At 41.4% G+C, this 23588-nt stretch overlaps 1 protein-coding gene across 2 annotated transcripts in view; it reads right to left on the bottom strand.

Moving 5' to 3' along the window:
• The window catches only part of STX6 (syntaxin 6), a 53665-nt gene that overhangs the window by 23427 nt on the left and 6650 nt on the right, over positions 1-23588 (bottom strand). For both annotated transcript variants that reach the window (XM_077763225.1, XM_077763226.1), the window contains exons 2-3: positions 6410-6579; positions 3811-3905 (exon numbers count right to left, since the gene is read on the bottom strand). In XM_077763225.1, coding sequence (XP_077619351.1) covers positions 3811-3905; positions 6410-6579 — 265 coding nt within the window. The remainder of the gene's footprint in view (positions 1-3810; positions 3906-6409; positions 6580-23588) is intronic.

The following is a 23588-nucleotide window of genomic DNA, read 5'->3' on the forward strand; positions in this document are numbered from 1 at the left end:
ACTAATTTGACAATAAACTTGTAAAAAAAAATAATAATAAAATAAAAAATAAAAAAAAATAAAAACAGCCAAGTATGAATTACTTTTAATTTTAAAAAGTCAAATACAAAATACTTATGATTGCTTAACAGTATGATCACAACTGTGTAAAAATCCAACTGTCATGCACTGGAAAGAAAATGACTATGAGAAAATATAACAAAGTTCTGTGTTTATTATTTTGAGCTTAGATTTCTTTTTTCTATTTTCTCCTCTTATAAAACTTTTTTTTTTCATGAACATGTATTGCTTTCATGAAATATGTACCTAAAAGTTCCAGGTTTTTAGGGTTTCTGCTTACTAAAATATATGTGGAGGGGCCATTAGCCCTGACAGCAAGTGACTCCTTCAATGACTGTGTGGCGTGTGTCCTGATGGCCACGACAGCAGGTAAAGCGGCCAGGCTTTCACTCCTAGTCAGCATTTGTTTCTACTACGTTAAAAGTTATCAGACATTAGGATTTGGGATTTTAAGCTGAGTCACTGAACACTGTAAAGCATTCTGTAACAACCTGTCTGGCCAAAACGGTCATCAGTCATCTTCTTTCTAACACATAAAGTTTAGAACCAGCGGTCAAGAAGTAGTGAGTACCAATACAATTTGGTTCATCTGCCAATAACAACAATAAACGTCCTGGTTACTTATGCTCCTGTTCCCATTTCATGGTGTCTTCCAAACTGCGTGAATGGGACACCATACATGCCAGTACTTCCCACTGAGAGGTCACACACCCCAATGTCATCTCTGTCCACACTGCACACCTCACCCTTTTTGGTTAATCATGTCTATCTTGACTTATAATGACATGGAAACAATTCTTGGGTTGGAACAAGTTGGATTTTTTTTTGCAAGGGCGTACAGTTCTCATCGTCTTTGAAAGTTAGAGAATGTCTGTGAGGACCATTTGATCATTTAATTGATAAAGAAAACAGCCAGAGAGGCTAAATGACTAGCCATGATGAAGACTTATTAAGGTCAGAGATGAGCCTAGAATGTAGGTCTCCTCACAGTTCATTCCCAGTTCCTCTGCCATAGACTGAAAGACCTTCTGCTACTAAGGTAACACGAAGTCACTTCCGGAACACATTTCCACAACACAAAGATCTCACATGCAAGATCTCCGATGTGTAGGTGCCCCCACAAATGTAAAAATGATTACTTCAAAATTATCAAAGACTATTTATACACAAAAAAGAATATTTTTTCTTTCTTCAAAAAAAAAAACTGCCAGCAAAACTTAGTAAAAATGACACAAACTTACAATACACTTGGGAAAAACACACACAAATGACTCTTGAAACCAGGGAGGCTTCGAAAAGCAAAGCCTATGGACATGAATTTCAAGGAAAAACAAGAGAAAGATGTAATTCTTCTGACAGAACAACTACACGCATACACAAATGTACCATGTGTCACCAACTTTCCTGCCTAGGAAGGAGAAAGCATCAACTGTGGATCCAAAGATACTCCTTTTAGAGCAAATAAATGAAAACATACTGATAATGGTAACAGAAGACTTTATGTAAGCTTGTGATATACAAATCCCAAACCTGAGCTTGGTCTTTGGTTTCTTTTCCGAAATCTGCTAACTCTCTGATCCCACTCCATCTCCTCCAACTAGAACCCAGAGATCTTGGTATATAATACTGCTTTGCTAGGGGCTCAGTAGGTTAAGGATCTGACTCTTAATTTCAGCTCAGGTCATGATCTCACGGTTCATGGGTCGGAGCCCCATGTCAGTAAGGAGCGTGGGTGGGATTCTCTCTCTCTCCCTCTCTCTCTGCCCCTCCCCTGCGTGTACTAGCTTTCTCTCTCTCAAAATAAATAAATAAACATTTTTTAAAAACCTGCAAATACTACCTAGCTAAATACAATAATAATCCATCAACACAGGGTGCTTTAAGAAAAAAAAATTCAAGTTAGCATCATTACTACCTCATTCTCTTCTGAAAGGATTTCAATTAGAAGTTATTAATTATTTATTAATAAATAATTAATCCCATTTATTGAAATGAGACCAGCAGGGGCGCCTGGGTGGCTCAGCTGGTTGAGCGTCTGACTTTGGCTCAGGTCATGATCTCACAGTTGGTGGGTTCGAGCCTCACACTGGCTCTGTGCTGACAGCTCAGAGCCTGAAGCCTGCTTTGGATTCTGTGTCTCCCTCTCTCTGTGCCCTTCCCCTGCTCGTGCTCTGACTCTGTCTCTCAAAAAATGAATAAATGTGAAAAAAATTTGTTTACAAAAAATAAAATGAGACCAGCAAATGCTCATATAGGTACTGTTAACCTACAACTAGTCACAGTCCTCCAAAAATGAGTCACAATTAAAACAAGAATGATTAAAAACTCTACAATACTCAGTTGGATGATATAGTTGAGTATGATTTAGACCTCAACTCTAGAAGGGCGGCAACATTGTGAAGTATGGACTGGATTTTAAATACTTCTTTCAAAGAATACACTTTAAATAAAAGGCTTTTAAAATATTAGAAAATGAACTTCAGTTTCTACTTCCAATTAATTTTACCAATTAACTTAACTTTCAATATACTTACCTCTGAATTTCAATTTGCAAAATTTACAAGCAGTACTATCTTGCAGAAAGAAAAGATACAATGACTGAGGTCAGGGATATACACTTCACTGCAAGGCACCATTTAAATACTAACATCTACAGAAGTGTCTTTTAGAAAATGTATTACAAAAAATAGAAAAGCAAACTGTATTTATCAGATAAATAATTGGGGATTTACCCTAGAGGAATATAAAAAAGATGGGACCCCTTAAAGTATGGTCTTATTTAAACACAATTTAGGTTATATGTATATAGAAAGGCAACTAATGAATAAAAGAAGAAACAAAAATAGTTAAAGTTCAGTGATAACCTACCATCTGAAATAATTTCAAAAGGAAATCACATGACATAAAGTCTCTGGCAAACACATAGCAAGGTTCCTGCCTAAGATGACTCTTAAAAAGCCATATGTTAGCGCTGGTATGATCCCAAATCTTTTTATTCAAGGAAGCTGCTTTCTAGTACATATGTTAAAGACAGCTGGTTCTCTTACATCTAGTTATGCTAATCAAACGGCTTAGCCATATAGTTTCAAAATACAAACATATCTCAAGGATATAGGATTTGACTTAAATGATATTTTCTCTTAGTTCTTTTTTTTTTTAACCATAGATTATTAGCTATATAATTTGAGACTAAAGATTTGTTCACTTGGACTGGTTTTTAACACTCTTGGTGGATGCTTGCTCTGGACAGCTCCCGAAAGGCTGTCAAGCAGTTGTATATGGAAATGTCAGTAACACGGGTTGCAAAAGTTCCAGAAGCAATTCAGATGGTGGAAGAGGCCGCTATCCAAACCTGGTAAGAGTCACTCTACACAATGCAAAGAGATTACCAATCAGTCAAGAAACCAAATGGTTTCTACAATGCTAATTCTTCCTTTTGTCCCAAAACACAGTAAAGCATGAAATAAAGAGGAAACAAGAGAACTGGTTTGAAGGACTGAGAGCTGTGGCCAAGTAGGACACCATTAAAGTAACTTCCCCAGGGCCAGGCATCTACTCTCTCATTTTTGCTCCAAGAAATACGCCTGACAATACTAATAACAAATTTCTTTATATGAATCAAAAGGACATTATGATGGAAATCGGCGTTTAGCCACACTAACAAGTGGTTTCAGAGTTTACAATTAAGAAGAGCTCTGAGCAGTCTGGCTACTTCTCACACAAATAACACAATGAGATCATATTCCTTACCCTGACAACTTGCCGAGTGCTTGTGATGAATGTTTTTCTTATATTCAATTCAGTCGCATCAAGGTTGAATTTCCGAGGGTTCGCTTCAACTATGCGTGGGTCAAAGAGTCAAGGTAAAGCAATTTTATCATCAAAAGCCTATCAAACATCACCATGTTAAACCACAGAATCTCTCACGGGCAAGCAATAAAATCTGGCTCAATGTTTCTGAAAACACAGGCAGCCTGACACAGATCATTCTCAAACTTTCTCTTCCCACAGCTATGGGGGATCTCTGTGCCTCAAAGTGGAGAAGACCCTCCAGGTTAAGAAACAGCCCCTGCTGACTGGGTTCACTATACATCCACGGCTGTCTGACCACAGCTGAGCTGGGCTCTTCCAAAGACCTGCAGCGCTTCATATCTATTCTGTCCTGACTCCAGATCACCCTTCCCATGACAGCTCTGAAAGCCTTTTTCATTTGCTATTCTAAACCATTCCTCTTATGGCCAGAAGCTGACCCTGCTTATCAATCCAGAGATGGAGGCTTCTTCAGTGAAGCCTCCCCTGACCTCTGCACCCCCAGCCTGGTCCTGCTGCCCCATCAGACATTTGCATGGCTCTCTGTACTTCTGCAAATAGATATTTGTGTTATTCTGATTAATGTCTGTTCCCCTGTCCCCAGAGCTCCTCAATACTCCCCACCATAAACTCCATGAGGGCTGGTACACTGTTCTGCTTATCAATCCGTACCCCGTACCTAACAAAATACCCAGCACATGGCACGCTCAGTGACTGTCTGCTGAATGAATGATGAAAACAGGCATACCTCATTTTCTTGTGCTTTGCTTTACTGCACTTAGCACATACTGTGTTTTGTATAAATTGAAGGTTTGTGGCAACCTGGTGTCAAGCAAGTCTATTGGTGCCACTTTTCCAACAGCATTTGTTCCCTTTGTGTCTCTGTGTCACCTTTTGGTAATTCTAGCAATATCTCAAACTTTTTCACTATTATATTAGTTATGGTGATCTATGATTATGACTCACTGAAAGCTCAGATGATGACTAGGATTCTCCAGCAATGAAGTATTTTTATGTTAAAGATTTTATTTTTAAATAATCTCTACACCCAACTTGGGCTCAAATTTACAATCCCGAGATCAAGAGTCATGTGCTTTACCAACTGAACCAGCCAGGCGCCCCAGCAATAAAGTGTTTTTAAATTAAGGTATGTACATTGTTTTCAGACAAAATCCTATTGCACACTTAACAGAATACAGTCTAGCATAGACATCACTTCTATGAACTGAACCTGCAGTATCTCCTCTTTCTCTCATAATCTGTCTCTCCAATCTTCTCTTCCATCTCAAGGGACAACGTACCTTCCTGCACCTGTGCCTTTGATCCCACCCTTTCACATATTTTCTTCCACTAATCTGAAAGAACACACTTTTTTTTTTAAAAAAATAATATACAAGGGCGGGGGCACCTGGGTGGCTCAGTCAGTTAAGCGACTGACTCTTGACCTCAGTTCAGGACAGTCCACAAAAGGATTTCCTTTTGATTTCTAATTGACAACGTATAACGCTGGCGTGACATCGGGCTCTGCACTATCAGATTGGGATTTTCTCTTCCTCTCTCTGCCCCTCCCCTGCTTGTGCATGCACTCACTCTCTCTCTCAAAAAAAATCAATAAACTCTAAAACTAATAATTCAAAAGGTACCCAGGGTTATTATGAACAGAAATATGTATCGATTATGTACTCCACACATCAACTGCATATGAACCCGTGCTATGGAGCGACTCTGACGAAAGCCAGTTCCCTAGATCACACTTCAGGAAAGAACAAAAGAGAACTGAGAACATGCAGATGGCACACTGTCAACATTGTTGATTCGCTGGGAATTTTTCCACCTGAAAAAAGGCCGTATAGTTCAGGTTTTACAGTTCTCTGGTTCGTCAGTCAGGTCAGTGCACTTATTTAACATCAACAGCATGACTTGAATGTAACAGACCTGCTTTTACTAAATGCAGTTGGACGGTACAGAATGCCTCTCCAATGGACACTGGCATTGTAGCATCACCTCTTGAATGGGAGAAAGACAGTCCACAAAAGGATTTTCTTTTGATTTCTAATTGATAACGTATAACACTGGCATGTATACACGTCTATGTAATGACTGCTAACACAGCAGCTCACTGTGAGTCAGGCTCCATACTCTGCCTGCTACACTTCCAACAACCTTACGAGCTAGGTACTGCTATTATCCTAACTTTCTACTGAAGAGGGAATTGAAGCAGAGAACAACGAGCTCAAAGTCAAACAGTTAGTAACTGGCGGGGTCAGGACTTGAACACACAATCTGACTCCAGGGTCCGAGCTTATGACCACCACACTACACTGTCTCCACACTGCCCGATCCCTCATGCACTGTAGAAGAACGTGGCCCCTACCCCTTAGCTTACTGGGCAACTATTTCGAGTATGTCATGCTACAAAGAAGAGCAACATCAATTGATTAGAAAAGGAAATATCTCATCTATGTATTGAGACATCTGGACAAAAACGTGTTCGTTTTTCTGTCCACCTCAGAGGTCTGGGCACCACAGAGAAGGATATTGATGGTCTCGTCGAGGTCCTCCAGATCCCACTCTATACTCCGGAGGTTGTTTCTCAGCTCGTTGGTGGTCCAGTCGATTTCTTCCCTCGTGGCTGTGGAGGGGTCCTGGAGGAGCTCCGTCCATCTTTGAAACAAGCCCTGGGCAGTGTTGACTGCTTTCTGTACCTCTCTGTAATCAAGGTGAAGGGAAAGGACGGAAATCAGAGACAACATGGTCCACGTACAAGTTACTACTGCCTGACTTAAGTGGACACCCGTGATCATGCACCATCTGCAGCAACCACCGCTCCCAAAAGTATTTTTAGCTGTTTATAGAAGGCTCCTCATGAACAAATATCAAAGTTCAAACCTTTAAAGATACCAGTCCTAGTATTATGTTCTCAGCGGATTTTGGAATAAAACAGTCATTATTTAAGTAGCTACGTCAAGTTTGCCTGAGAAGGACAAAATTTAATTTTTCTCTCAATTGACTATACTTAAAAATCTTAGAAGAAGCAATCCTACAAATTTAACTAAAGTACCATTAACATTCACACATGTTGCCATTTGGTGTGATATTTTATATTCACATAAAGAAGTTGTAATACAGCTTCCCTTTCCTTGCAGGGAGGAGGGATGAGGGTAAAAAGAGTGGAGGAAGGGTTACTCACACAGCTAGTCTTTTTGAAGGTAAGTGTTTTAATCTGAGACTTTAAAGAATTTTTTAAAAATTCGTGTAGTTGGGGCGCCTGGGTGGCTCAATCGGTTAAGTGTCTGACTTTGGTCCAGGCCATGATCTCACAGTTTGTGGGCTCGAGCCCTGGATCGGTCTCTTGCTGACAGCTCAGAGCCTGGAGCCTGCTTCAGATTCTGTGTCTCCCTCTCTCTCTGCCCCTGCCCTGCTCACACTCTCTCTCTCAAAAATAAATAAAAATCATTAAAGAAAATTAAAAAATAAAATAAAATTCCAGTGCAGTTAGCAAAGAGTGTTATATTAATATGTTTCAGGTGTATAATAGAGTGATTCAACAATCCTATACATTACTCAGCGCTCATCATGGTAAGTATTCTTTTTTTTTTTTAATTTTTTTTTTAATGTTTTATTTATTTCTAGGAGAGAGAGACAACGTGAGCAGGGGAGGGTCAGAGAGAGAGGGAGTCACAGACTGAAACAGGCGCCAGGCTCTGAGCTGTTAGCACAGAGCCCGAAGCGGGGCTCGAACCCACGAACCGCGAGATCATGACCTAAGCGAAAGTCAGACGCCCAACCGACTAAGCCACCCAGGCGCCCCAGTATTCTTTTAATCCTTTTCACTGTTTCCCCCATTTCTCACTCCCCACCCCCACCCCAGTAGCCATCAGTTTGTTCTCTATAGTTAAGAGTCTGTTTCTTGGTTTTTTCTCTTTGCTTGTTTTGTTTCTTAAATTCCACGTAAGAGTGATATCATATGGTATTTGTCTTTCTCTGACTTATTTCGCTTAGCATTACACTCACTAGCTCCATCCATGTTGTTGCAAATGACAAGATTTCATTCCTTTTTATGGCTGAATAATATTCCATTGTGTAGATATTCTACATCTTATTTATCCATCTATTGATGGACACTTGCGCTACTTCCACAATTTGGCTATAAGGCTGCAACAAACATAGGGGTACATGCATCTTTTTGAATTCGTGCTTCCATATTTTGGGGGTGAATACCCAGTAATGCAATTCCTAGATCGTAGGGTAGTTCTATTATTAATTTTTAGAAAAGCCACTCTACTGTTTTCCACAGTGGCTGCACCAGTTTGGACTCCTACCAAAAGTGCACAGGGTACCTATTTTCCATATCTTCTCCAACACTTGCTATTTCTTGTGCTTTTGGTTTCAGCCATTCTGACAGGCATGATGTGATATCTCATTGTAGTTTTGATTTACATTTCCCTGATGATGACTGATGTTGGGCATCTTTTCATGTGTTTGTTGGCCATCCATATGTCTTCTTTGGAGAAATGTCTGCTCATGTCTTCTGCCCATTTTATAAATTGGATTATTTACTTTTTGAGTGTTGAGCTATATCAGTTCTTTATATATTTTGGATACTAACCTTGTATCAGAGATGTCATTTGCAAATATCTTCTCCCATTTAGTAACTAGCCCTTTAATCTGAGACATCTTAAAATCTAAAATCTCATTGGATTTCCTAATATTATTACCTTTAAATATATACATGTATAAAATATACATATAGCAGGTAAGTGTGTTTCTTGTTTAGAGAGTGAAACTAGGTCATTAAGTGCTATGATCTAGAATGCTTTCAAATTAGATATAGTCACAAGGTTTTAGAAACTCCCCCACCCCCTTCCATGATCATGGATTGGAAGAACAAATACTGTTAAAATGTCTATACTACCCAATCTATATATTTAATGCAATCCCTATCAAAATATCAACAGCCTTTTTCACAGAGCTAGAACAAACAATGCTAAAATTTGTAAGACACCACAAAAGACCCTGCATAGCCAAAGGGATCTTAAAAAAGAAAAAACAAAGCCGGAAGCCTCACAATTCTGAGCTTCAAACTATATTACAAAGCTGTAGTCCTCAAGATGGTATGACACGGGCACAAAGACAGATCAGTGGACTAGAAGAGAAAACCCAGAAATGCACTTAACCATATGGAAAACCTTTGACAAAGCAGGAAAGAATATCCAATGGAAAAAAGACAGTCTCTTCAATAAATGGTGTTGGGAAAACTGGACAGCAACATGCAAAAGAATGGACCTGGACCACTTTCTTAGACCACACACAAAAACAAATTCAAAATGGATGAAAGACCAAACATAAATTCAAAATGCATGAAAGACCTAAATGTGAGACAGGAAACCATCAAAATCCTAGAGGAGAACAGAAGTAGCAATGTCTTTGACCTTGGCTGCCAGAGCAACTTCTTACTTGTTCCAGATGCAACAGAAAGAAAAGCAAATATTAACTATAGGAACATCATCAATATAAAAAAGTTTCCACACAGTGAAGGAAACAATAAAACTAAAAAGCAATCTTCTGAATGGGGGAAGATATTTGGAAATGACATATCTAATAAAGGGTTAGTATTTAAAATCTATAAAGAACTTATCAAACTCAACATCCAAAAAACAAATAATCCAGTTAAGAAATGGGCAGAAATGGGATGCCTGGATGGCTCAGGTGGTTAATGTCCAACTCTTGATTCCAGCTCAAGTCATGATCTCGAGGTTTGTGAGATCCAGCCCTACGTAAGGCTCTATGCTATCGGCACAGAGCCTGCTTGAGATCCTTTCTCTCCCTTTCTCTCTGACCCTTCCCCTCTTTCACAAGCACTCTCTCTCAAAATAAATAAACATTTTAAAAATGGGCAGAAAACATAAATAGAAATTTTTCCAAAGAAAACATACAGATGGCTAACAGACACATGAAAAGATGCTCAACATCACTCACCATCAGGGAAATACAAATCAAAACTACAATGAGATATCACCTCGCACCAATCAGAATGGCTAAAATTAACAACACGGAAAAAAGCAGATGTAAGTGAGGATGCAGAGAAAGGGGAACCGTCTTACACTGTTGGTGGAAAACAGTATGGCAGTTCCTGAAAAGATTAAAAATAGAACTATCCTATCATCAGCAATGGCACTACTAGGTATTTACCCAAAGGATCTAAGAATACTGGGGCGCCTGGGTGGCTCAGTCAGTTAAGTGTCTGACTCTGGCTCAGGTCACGATCTCATGGTTCATGGGTTTGAGCCCTGTGTCGGGCTCTGTGCTGACAGCTAGCTCAGAGCCTGGAGCCTGCTTCCGATTCTGTATTTCCCTCTCTCTCTGACGCTCCCCTGCTCACACTATCTCAGAAATAAATAAAAAACATTTCTAAAAAATTTTTTAAAAAGGATATAAGAATACTAATTTGAAGCAATACCTGCACCCCAATGTTTATAGCAGCGCTATCAACAACAGCCAAATTATGGAAAGAGCCCAAATGTCCATCAACTGATGAATGGATAAAGAAGATGTGGTGGAATAAAAAAGAATGAAATCTTGCCATTTGATGTGGATGGAGCTAGAAAGTATTATGCTATGCGAAATAGTCAGAGAAAACCAAATACCACATGATTTCACTCTTATGTGGAAGAAACAAAACAAATGAACTTGGCTGGAGAAAGAAAGGAAAACCAAGAAACAGACTCTTTTTTTAAGGTTTATTCATTTTTGAGAGAGAGAGAGAGCAGGGGAAGGGCAGAGAGAGAGGGAGACACAGAATGTGAAGCAGACTCCACGCTGAGCTGTCAGCAACAGAGCCTGATGTGGGGCTCAAACTCATGAGCTGTGAGATCATGACCTGAGCCCAAGTCGGATACTTAACAAAGTGAGCCACCAGGTGCCACCCAAGAAACAGACTCTTAAGTATAGAGACTAACTGATGGTTACCAGAGAGGAGATGAGGGGGTGAGGTTGGGGGGAGGTGGGTTGAGTAGGTGATGGGGATTAAGGAGGCCACTTGTGATGAGCACTAGGTGTGGTATGTTAAATTACTAAATTCTATACTTAAAACTAATATTATACTGTATGTTAACTGAAATTTAAATAAAAACTTGGAAAAATAAATAAATAAATGTGATATACATTTGAAAAAAGACGAACCACTTTTGAGGTAGCAGTCTATATTGGTGTGGTAAAAATGACACCATATAACTTCTAGGAAGTGCAGATAAAGACAGACTTAGGAAAGAAAAAACAAAAAAATGGGGTGCCCAGATGGCTCAGTCAGTTGAATGTCTGACTCTGGCTCTGGTCATCATCTTGTGGTTGGTGAGTTCAAGCTCCACATCAGGGTCTCTGCTGTCAGCATGGAGCCCATTTTGGATCCTCTGTCCCCATTCCCTCAAAAATAAACATTAAAAAAAAAATAAGCAAAACTTTGCCCTCTACCAATGGGCCAATACCCATAATTTTCTTAAGTGTATTTATTAATTTTGAGAGAGAGAGAGAGAGAGAAGGGGGGATAGGGGCAGAGAGAGAATCCCAAGCAGGCTCTGCAGTGTCAGCATGGAGCCCAATGCGAGGCTCAAACTCAAGAGCTGTGAGGTCATGACCTGAGCCAAAATCAAGAGTTAGATGCTTAAGCGAGCCACCCAGGCACCCCCAATATCCATAATTTAAATGCTGTAATTGAATACTATCACTTATAAAAGCCAAAAGGGAATCATTTTATAATCATATGGTCTCCTGCGTACAAAGATTATAATCTTCATGCACCCAAACTATGAGATCTGTTTTGATCCTTCTAGGATTTCTTTACCAGTTCTTCCGGGTACACACTCACGGTATTTGCTATCGGTAGCTTTAAGAAAGAAACCACGCATCCTATTCTCTCTGACGTTTCAAGTACCAGAAGTCGAAGCACTCACAAAATGAAGAACAGTGCCTGACAATAATATTTTGGTTTGATGCTACTCATGAGAGCAGAAAGGTGAGTGTCATTGGGCCAGGCTGCATACGTCAGTGAGCTACATGGCCGGCGGTGCATATCTTCGGGTATGTTCAACACCCAGTTTACGAGTTAGCAGAGTGCTCTCATTGTTCCTCCCCTATCAGACTATACTTTCAGTGCTGGAAGGACGAACTCAGTGAGATATAAATCCACTGTTTTTAATTTTTAGTAAAGTTTCTGGCAGATCTGGTAGAGAAGGAGGTACAAATCTTCCCATAATCTGAGGTACCTGGTTTATTTGTAAGTGTTGAATATCATCTGTGATAATAAAAGAGGTTTTTTTTTATTTTTTTTTTATTCTTTATTTTTGAGAGGGAGACAGAAAGAGTGTGAACAGAGGAACAGAGAGAAGGAGACACAGAATCCGAAGCAGGCTCCAGGCTCTGAGCTGTCAGCACAGAGCCCGAGGTGGGGCTCAAACCCACGAACTGTGAGATCATGACCTGAGCTGAAGTCAGACACTTAACTGACTGAGCCACCCAGGCGACCCTAAAAGACAAGAGTTTAAAGAGGGTACCTATAATGATATCTCATTTTAAAGAATATAAAAAATTACCAATTCTGTAAAGTTAATATAAATTCCTTTTTGAGAACTAAAAGCCTTAAAGCACAGAAGCCTCAGGCCAGGGCATACCTCATTCTCCATCACCAGAACACAACCATGATGCTCAAATAAAATTCTCTTAAGTAGAATCCATATACTTTTTTGATGTCAGGGCTCCTTTGCACTCTTCAAAATTACTGAAGACCCCCAAAACTTAAATTGATGTGGATTATTTATCTACTGCCCTTTATCATATTAGAAATTCAAACACATTTAAAAAAATATCAGTAATCAAACATAACCGTGAACTTACGACATGTTAACATAATGTTTTTGCAAAAAATAGTATCTTAAAAATTCACACTCTTTCACATGTTTGCAAATCTCTTTAATATCTGATTTAACAGAAGACAGCTGGATTCTCATATCTGCTTCTACATTCAGTCTGTGAACATGTTTTGTTGAAGTATATGCGAAAAACCCAGCCTTCATGCAGATAGACAGATGGAAAAGGGAGGAGTATTTTACAGTCTTTTAGATAATTGTGGATATTCTTTTTTGCCACTATACCAAAACTCAACAAAATGGCAGCTTCTTATAGGTTAGTCGCAATGTGGAACCTGAAACTGTATCAAAGACTTTTTGAGTTCTCATATATTACAATCCACTGCCCTACCTTGTATTTTGAATGGATCTTTCAACCACTCAAGTCTAATTTTATCACATGTACTGGTCATTTGTAAAGTATTAGTTTACTGAGTATCACAGGTCTTGAAAATGTGGACTCTTTTCATTATACAACATCCAAAATCATATAATATCACTACCAGCATCATCAGAAAAGCTTAACTACTGGGAATATGTAAGGTGATCATAGTTGAGAGAAGCTTTCCAAAATTCTGTTTTTAAACAAAGGCTCTAATTTTATTATCATCGAAAATACTGTCAACTGTGTCCATTAAGTGACAGGGTCACTTCATTCATTTTTGAGAAAATATCTCAAGTATTTCTTAATTTTGAAATTTGAGAACATATGTAAGTCTCAATAACCAGTTTACCAGGCATTCTTTCAAGTAAAAATGGGATTCCGTGGAGGGAAAAATGAGCTAGTTTAGCTCCCAACTCAATCACAAATTACTTTTCCTGGAGATAGCCGTCTTATTTCACAATATAGCAAAAGTGCTTTGGCATACTCTCATTTTGTCACAGAGAATATTAAAATGCATATGAAGGGGGTGCCTGGGTGGCTCAGTCAGTTAAGTATCAGTTAAGTAACTTTGGCCTGAATGGTTAATGAGTTCAAGCCCCACATCAGGCTCTGTGCTGACAGCTCAGAGCCTGGAGCCTGCTTCAGATTCTGTGTCTCCCTCTCTCTCTGCCCCTCTCCTGTTCATGGCCCTCCCATGAACAAAATATTAAACAAAGCAAAAACAAACATTAAAAAAATTTTTTTAATGAATACTAAGACTGGGAGAAAACATTTGTGAATTACATTATCTGCCTTAAGATTCTCTCCCTTTCTCCCTCTGCCCTCTCCCCACCACTGGAGCTCATTCTCTCAAAAACACAAATAAACAGCAACAACAACAAAAAAAAACAGACAGAAAGAAATGGGGAGGGGGTGGAAGAAATGGGCAGGGTGCCTGGGTGGCTCAGTCAAGTATCTGACTTCTGTTCAGGTCATGATCTCACAGTTTGTGAGCTCAAGCCCTGCATTGGGCTTTGTGCTGACACTGTGGAGCCTGCTTGGGATTCTCTCTCTCTCCCTCTTGCCCCTCCCCACCTTACACTTTCTCTCTCTCTCAAATAAGTAAAAAGTTATAAAAAAAAAAAAGAGTGAGAAAGGGAAATGGGCAAAAGATGTGAATAGTCCTTTCAACAAAGATGACATATAGATGACAGCTAAGCACATAAAATGTGCAATACCATTAGTCATTAGAGAAATGCAAATTAAATGCACAATGAGATACAACTACAAACCTAGAATGGCCTAAAACAAACTGGTGACGTTCAAGCGCTGACGGGTGGTAGAGTAGCTGGGATGCTCATGCGTTTCTCAAGGGAATGCAAAATGGCACAGCGACTTGGTAAAATAGTGCAGCTGTGTCTTAAAATTAAACATACGCTTACCCTATAACCCAACAATCTCACTTCCAGGTGACATGAATACGTATGTTCACACAACCACCTACAAATTCTTAGAGTAGCTTTAGTCGTAATTGCCAAAAATTAAAAACAAAAAACAAAAAAACAAGCAATAGCGACTCAGGAAACAGCAGCCAGCCCAGGGCACCCAGACCAGTTTGAGTGTAAGCACCCCCCCCGCCCGCCGGAATCAAGCCCAGGGAAGATGGAGCAGAGAGTGACCCCCAGAATGACCTATAACTACCATTACCTCATTATAACACTAAAACCTCCCCCAACAAGGAGCACAAGTCTCATTCACATAACATACAATGTTCACACAGGCATGTTTTCTTATGATGCGTGCACCTTACACCCCCCTCCTCATTTGAGGATGAGGCTCCCCTTTATAAATCTTCATCCTAACCCTAAGAAAAAGGTACACATCCACAATGGCTTGGGGAGTCACAGCTTTAGAAGTTATTCCCTGTGATGCAAATGTTTCCTTGGTGCAACAACTCACCAGCTATAGTTTCTTTTATTTTTTTTTTAATTTTTTAATGTTTTATTTATTTCTGAGAAAGAGATAGAGACAGTGTGAGCAGAGGAGTGTCAGTGAGAGAAGGAGACACAGAATCCGAGGCAGGCTCCAGGCCCTGAGCTGTCAGCACAGAGCCCAACACGGGGCTTGAACCCACGAACTGTGAGATCATGACCTGAGCTGAAGTCGGACGCTTAACCAACTGAGCCACCCAGGTGCCTCTTAATTTTTTTTTAATGTTTATTCATTTTTGAGAGAGAGACAGAGCACAAGCAGGGGAGGTGCAGAGAGAGAGGGAGACACAGAATCTGAAGCAGGCTCCAGACTCTGAGCTGTCAGTACAGAGCCCAACATGGGGCTGGAACCCACAAACCGTGAGATCATGACCTGAACCAAAGTCGGACTCTTAACCGACTGAGTAACCCAGGTGCCCCTCACCTGCTTCGATTTGTATCTGTGACTCACGAAGGAGTGAACTTGCAGAGAAACTTTTTGGGGGAGATGTATGTCCCACACCTTATTTGTGAAGTGGTGGCTACACACGACTGTATCCATTTGTCAAATTTTGAAGAACTGTACACTAAAAATTAGGGTCAGTTTTACTGTAGGTACATCATAACTTTAAAGAAAGAAGGGTCTTGGGGCACCTGGGCGGCTCAGTCAATTAAGCATCCGACTTCAGTTCAGGTCATGATCTCACGGTCCATGAGATGTGGGTCCAAGCCCACGTCAGGTTCTATGCTGACAGCTCAGAGCCTAGAGCCTGCTTTGGATTCTGTGTCCCTGTTCCTCCCCTGTTCACACCATCTCTCTCTCAAAACCAAATAAACATCAAAAATGAAAGAAAAGAAAAAAAGAAAAGAAGAAAGGAGGGAAGGGAAGGGAGAAGGGTCTTTGAGGATCAAGATTCGATACAATGAACAATTTTTACCATATGTTAAAACATGACCCTCCCCCTCCCCTCCCTGTGAGGGAGGAACCCAATGGCCACTAGTCCAGTTTAGTGCCATGGCCTGGATTTTGATGACAACATCGAGAGTTTTATCTGCCACAGCTTTTTGCACCATCGGTGTAAATGTGAGCACAATGGAAAAAGCAAACACCTGAGTTTTATTATGAAAAGCATTTTAGGCTGAGGGACTCTTCTGTGAGAGGGTCGAGAACCCCTTGAGATTCCAGGACAACACTTTCATAACCATTACTCTTACCACACTGATAGTCAGACCTGAGGGGGAGGTGGGACAGGTGCATGTATTCAATCCTAGCAGCACAGACTGAAATCATGGAGTCCTCAGACACATCCCGAAGAAGTAATCAAAGAAATGGCAGGAATCAGCAAAGGGCTACGAATCAGTCCCAGGATGACACCCAACACCCCACAGATTCCACTCTCAATCTCTTGTTTTTCAAGAGCTTTCATGTTTAGCTATCAGTTAGTGGCACACACACAAAAAGGCAAAGTCGGCATTATTTTGCATTTCTAAGACAAACGTTTCAAAGAATTACAAAAATGGGACCGATCAGCAATGGTTCAAATCTCAAAAAGCCAGACCCTGCGGTGTGTCAAGGGATCCCATTTTAAAAGCAGCTAAAGGGGTCAAAGTTTAGAACATCTCCCAGCTTCATTTCAGCTTAGCATTGGCCTGAAAAAGAAGGACTGAAAGGAGAGTAGAAAACAACATGTGTCACAAATTCTTTTTTAAGCCAAATATGAATGGTAACCAGAATTTTCCAAAGAACTTGGGATTTCTGAACAGTTTGAAGAACCACAAGACACACCCATTAAATGTGCAAGACTCTAGTCAGACAACTCAATTAACAAACATTTGTAGATATCTGGAGCTAAATATTTATAATCACTAGCTCTTCCTGGTAAATCAACAGGACTGAGGAGAGACAGAGAGAGACAGAGAGAGAGAAAAGAGGAATATATAACAATGTCACCAGCCTCAGATCTGTGAGGGTTTTAACAAGAGAAAGAGAAAAGCTCAGTCTTCTTCACATCCTTTCTCAGCAAGGGCAAGGGAGCTGTTTCTGTAAGAACTGGCTAGTTAGGCACTTCCCACACACACAAGCCCAGCAAAGCCCATGTGAGCACGGCATCCCAGAAGTAGCACTGCACCCCGTGAGGAGCACCACACCCCATGAGGAGCACTTCACCGCATGAGAAGTACTTCACCCCGTGAGAAGCACAGCACCCTGACCAAATACCTGCAGGTGCTGACTCCTCAGGCAGCAGCAATCCACTTGTGTCTACAGTCTCCAGAAAAGTCAAAATCACAAAATATTGCTTTCCTTTTCCTGTGAAGTCTGGTTTATCTATTTGAGGTTTCTCTTTCAACCGTGTGATAGGGATACCTGAAGTCTGATACCCAGAACTTTCCATGAGGGGCCAGGTACACCCTGAATTTTTGGAGCTCTTTGGCCTAGCAAACTTACTGGTTAATAACAATCTGCTCACCAACAGCTCTGGGGATCATGTCTGGCACCGTTTCACCAAAAACTCGCTAATTATTTTCCTAGGAATTACAGGTTTAGCTCTTGACCCAGAGAAGGTCTCCACAACAGTCAAGCCAATTTTCTGCTGCCACATCTGTTGCAGATGTTACACATTTCATGGGCAGTAAGAGTCACAGTGTTGGAAAATGCTAGGGATGAAGCTCTTGCCCCTTGCTGCCCACCAAATGGTCAATCAAAATCACAGGACTTGTCATACCCTAGTGGATTAAATTCCATGAACACCAGAATGAAGGTCCTTTGCTGTAATCCACCTCAATGCCCAGGGAACTACCGGTAAGTAACTGTCAAAAGTGAAAACACAGTCTATATCTTTGAAGAATGTATTTTTGGGGGGTAAAAATGAAGTCATCAAAGTTTTCAAAACCAGAGTCTTCCATTCCTTATCAAATAAAAAGTGGATACTGTCAGAACTAACCTAGTTTTTTTTTTTTTCCCCTCAGCCACCCTTTATTTTTTTTTTAATAGTTTATTGTCAAATTAGTTTCCACATAACACTCAGTGCTCATCCCCACAAGTGTCCTCCTCCATGCCCATCCCCCCCTCCCCCCACATCCATCAGTCCTCAGTTTTTGTCAGCATTCAAGAGTCTCTCATGGTTTGCTTCTCTCCCTTTCCCCCACCATTTCTGCCCTTCTTCTCCCCCTTGTTCCTCCGTCAAGTTCCTCCTAATCCTCCTATACGTGCAAACATGTGATATTTGTCCTTCTCTGCCTGACTTATTTCGCTCAGCATAACACCTTCAAGGTCCATCCATGTTGCTACACATGGCCAGATGTCATTGTTTCTCATTGCCATGTAGTATTCCATGGTATAGATAAACCACATCTTCTTGATCCATTCATCTGTTGATGGACACTTAGGCTCTCTCCATGTTTTAGCTATTGTGGAGAGTGCTGCTATGAACATTGGGGTACATGTGCTCCTATGCCTCAGCATTTCTGTATCCCTTGGGTAAATTCCTAGCAGTGCTATTGCTGGGTCATAGGGGAGTTCTATTGTTAGTTTCCTGAGGAACCTCCACACTGTTTTCCAGAGGGGCTGTACCCGTTTACATGCCCACCAACAGTGTAGGAGGGTGCCCGTTTCTCCACATCCTCGCCATTTGTTTCTGAAGCCAGCCAAACACTAACCCTCTGTCATCATTAGCTGAGCCTCTCCCACACAACGTTCCAGTCTGTTCCACCACAGGAAGGACCCATCCAACCTCTAGGGCTAAAGGCAATACATCCAGATGTTCATAAAAAATCACAAAGTTTCCTTATCTAGATCTCACCAAGTTTATCAGTCAAGCTGGAGGAAGGAGTATCTCAGCCATTAGGGACTTCGAGTTTCACAGAATCTTCCATTCAGCTATGCCAACAAGTTGTAGGATAACTGTAGCTGCAACATCCAGCAGCCTTCTCATTTCTCTTTTCTTCTCTGATCATGCTGACGGGCTCTGACTCGGCACCTGTTCCAGCTACGGCGGTTGTATAACAACCGTCCCGAAACTCAGTGGTGTGAAACAACCATTTATTATGCTCATGGGTTCTGCGGGTCGGGAAGTCGTGCCGAACACAGAAGAGATGGCTGGTCCCTGCCCCACAGCGTCTGTGCTCCTCGGTGTCGATGCCGCCTGTCCACACGACCTCCCTCACAGCGTCAGTACAGCTGCACTCCTCACGTGTTGGCTCAGGACCCCCAAGCCTTGTGTCCTGGGTCGGACAGATGCAGGTGGAAGCTGTACTGGGTGTCTTTTAGGACTGGAGCTTCAGGAGTCAGGCAGTGTCATTTCCTCCTCATTCTGTCGGGTGAGGCAGTTACAAAGGTCTGCCCGGGTTCAAGGGAAAGGATCCCAGCTTGATAAAAGGCGGCCAGCTTCGCAATTTAAGAACAGCAAATGGGGCAGGACGTACACCGGGGTGGCCACCTTTGGACAAATACAATCTGCCACGATACCGGTCTCTGGGGCAGCCCTCGTTCTGCACGCCTCTCCACAGAGGTTCCCGCTTTTCATCAATATACTAGGAAAGGAGCGTGGTTTCCCTTCTAGTAACGAAACCCCTGCAACCACATCACCGTCCTGCCCCATGTCTTACCAACCTCGTTCCACCACCAGCCCTTGTGCTGGGTAAGGGAGGAGCTCGGGTAAGGGAGGAGCTCGGGTAAGGGAGGAGCTCGGGTAAGGGAAGAGCTCCGGGTAAGGGAGGAGCTCCAGGTAAGGGAGGAGCTCGGGTAAGGGAGGAGCTCCGGGTAAGGGAGGAGCTCCGGGTACTGCTTGAATTCCACACTCACATCGTTTGTACCTAAGGGGAAAACCACACACACTCCTTTCACTTGACCTCACTTCATTTCCAAAGTTAACCGTATTGTGATACTTTTTGCAATTACTCTTGTGGGGGAGAAACCGCCTCTACTTAGTTACCTGCAGTTATATACAATCTTGACCTCAATCTGCCGTTGCTTTCACAACTCCCCGGGGATACTACTGCTACCGATGACAACTGCAGGGCAAAGTCATGAGTGGCTTGAACTCATGCTCACTTTCAAGGTACTTGCCACTACAGCCTGTTTTCTTGAAACTCTCACTTCCTTTGTTTTCGTGTCACTGTGCTCTTCTAGTTTCTATCAGTTTTCTCTTTCCTCTTCCTCCACTTGGTCCCAGTGTTTCTCAGCACTATTTTTCCTTTTCAGAGGGAGAGAAGAGAGAAAGAGAGCAAGCACGTGCGAGTAGGGGGAGGGGCAGAGGGAGAATCTTAAGCATGCTCAGCACAGAACCCTACACAGGGCTCGTTCCCATAACCAGAAGATCACGACCTGAGCCAAAATCAAGAGTCAGAAGCTTAACTGACTGAGCCACCCACGTGCCCCTCTCAGCACTTTTATCGATTCTATACTCACAGGTTCAAAACATCCCTTTAAGCTGATGATTCCCCAACTGCATTACCCACCCTAGCCACTCACCCAGCATTAATTCCTAAATTTTAGCTGCCTATANGCGCCTGGGTGGCTCAGTTGGTTAAGCGTCTGACTTCAGCTCAGGTGTTGGTCTCACAGTTTGTGGGTTCGAGCCCCACGTCGGGCTCTGCGCTGACAGCTAGCTCAGAGCTGGAGCCTGTCTTCAGATTCTGTAACTCCCTGTCTCTGACACTCCCCTGCTCACATTGTGTCTCTCTCTCTCAAAAACAAATAAAATATTTAAAAAAAATTTTTAATAAAATTTAAAAAACCAAAAGATAAAACAGAAAAACCATCTGCTTCCCTTTCTAACTTCCCATTTTCCATCAATAGAGCCACTATCTTCCAAGATTTGAAACTTGTCTAGACACTCACTCTTCCTTTTAAACTTCTTACCTTGCATAGCTTCTACTTAAGCCCAATCACTGGATTTTAGATCTGGAAGGAACTGTCAAGATATCCAGTCTGCACTCCGTTGAACAAATAGGAGAATGGGGCTTGGGCCTCTGGGCTGTTTGCCTCAAATGCTTCTGACCCTGACTGTGAGGGGGCCTTCTAGTACCAAGACCTATTCAATCCCATCTTTGCTAAGCCTCCAGACAAGTCTATTTTCTTTGTGGAATCAGAACACCTGGGTTTGAGCCCTTAACAGTTGTTTGCCCATAGGCAAGTGAACAGTAACTGCTAGTTAAAACTGCCTCCAGATTAGGAACTTGTAACAGAAAACAGATTAAATTTAAACTCCTCGGCTGGGTATTCCACACCCTCCTGCCCCAAACTGGCCGACTTTAATATCCAACCTGATTTCTCATTAAAACAAAATCTGTGTCACTTGGCAGGTCTCCTTCCCACCCTCCCCTTTCTCATTCCTGGCTCTAGCTATCCACTTGCTGCTTCCCCAGCCAAGAGTCCCTACATCTCTGCAAATGAAAAGCAGACATTTCATTAAAGCCCAGACTGAGACCCCTATACCTGCTTCACTAACATGTCCTTGACCAACATTCCCACTGGGGTCTTTACTTTTTTCCATCTCCATGGCATCTCAACTCTATTCCAAAATTTTACAAACAATGCATATTGTCTTTCGCCTGCACTCCTCCATGTTTCTGTATAGCATTCTCCAATAAGACCACAATTTCAGCCAAATATAGTATTAGGCATTCGATAAATTTATAACAAACGTTTGCAAAGTTGTTTTTAGGGTGAAACATCAGATTCTGATTTTTAAAAAGTAGAAAATGAGGGGCGCCTGTGTGGCTCAGTCGGTTAGGCATCCGATTTTTTTTTAATGTTTTATTTATGTCTGAGAGAGAGAGAGAGAGACAGCGTGAGCAGGGGAGGGTCAGAGAGAGAGGGAGACACAGAATTGGAAACAGGCTCCAGGCTCTGAGCTGGCTATCAGCACAGAGCCTGACGCGGGGCTCGAACCCACGAACCATGAGATCATAACCTGAGTTGAAGTCGGACGCTCAACCGACTGAGCCACCCAGGCAACCCGGTTAAGCATCTGATTTTGGCTCAGGTCGTGATCTCACAGTTTGTGGGTTTGAGACCCCTGTTGGGCTCGGTGCTGACAGTTTGGAACCTAAAGCCTGCTTCGGATTCTGTGTCTCTCTCGCTCTCTGCCCTTCCCCCGCTCATGCTCTTTCTCTGTCTCTCAAAAATAAATAAATGTTAAAAGACAAAAATTAAAAAACTAAAAAGTGGAAAATGAGATTTGACTTACATTCAATTTTATTAGACTAAAATTACTCTGCGAACAAGTAATTTTTTTTTTAAGGATTATACCAATAAACAGTTTTCTCAACATTGTGAATAAAATACACAATGCCTGCCTTCAAGGAGCGCACAATCTAGAGTTGAAAAGGCTGCAGGGCCAGGTGCTGGCTAGAGAATACAACATAACATACACCACACTGCTCACCTGTTCACTTAATGCCATTATTTCAACATTGAGCAACAGCCAAGAACCTAGAAATTACCCTTATTCAGGCACGCAAAGCCTCCCAAACAGCTCAGTATTAAGAAGCCACACAACATTCATGCCTTTTACCTATAGGAGAGGCTACTTGGTACCAACAGACTCATATCCAATGCTCAGTTTTGTGGTTTTCTTGGCCTGTTCGGTTAGAAGTTGCAAATTCTAAAAGGTTGCCAACAAAATAGGGAAAAATACAGAACCCCAAACTCAAAGTGGGTTCACTCATCAAATGAGCACTGCATAAGTCCCTACTATAAATACAATGATGAAAAAGGATTCAAGGATGGTATTTTTTTCACCTCACAATACAGTAGAGATTTCTTAAAACAAGAATCCCAGTACTATGAAGAGATTAAGGGAAATGGGTGGGGGTGGGGGACAGAGTGGAGATACGGGTGTATTCTGGAGAGCAATCTGGTAATATGTTCCAGAAACTTTAAAAATGTCCATACTCCCTGGGGCTCCTGGGTGGCTCAGTTGGCTAAGCAACCGACTTCAGCTCAGGTCATGATCTCGTGGTCCGTGAGTTCAAGCCCTGCATCAGCTCGATGCTGACAGCCTGGAGCCTGAAGCCTGCTTCAGATTCTGTATCTTCCTTTCTCTCTGCCCCACGCACCCCCCTCAAAAATAAATAAACATTTTTTAAAAATGTGCATACTCTCTGAATTAGCAATTCTACTGCAGGAATGCAGGCTATGGAAATAATCAGAAGTAGCAATAAAAACCTATCAGGCATTCTCCTTGCCACTACATTAATTGTAACAGTGAAAAATTAGAAACATCACAACTGTCATCCTGGGTAATAAATTATATTAAGTTTGTATGACAAAATACAATAGAATCATTAAAAGCTTTCCTCATTGAAGATATTTTAAGGATGTAAAAAATAGATTAAAAGATTTAAAACCGTATGATTCCAATTTCTAAAACAGTTATTAAATAACAACACACATATATAAATCCTAGCCTTTCCACTGATAAGCTTATAAACTTGAAGTTTTCTTTTTTTACTCTCTAAGTTTCATTTTCTTCACTTGTG

The sequence above is a fragment of the Crocuta crocuta genome, unplaced genomic scaffold (assembly GCF_008692635.1).
Source record: "Crocuta crocuta isolate KB4526 unplaced genomic scaffold, BGI_CrCroc_1.0 scaffold3, whole genome shotgun sequence".
NCBI lineage: Eukaryota > Metazoa > Chordata > Mammalia > Carnivora > Hyaenidae > Crocuta > Crocuta crocuta.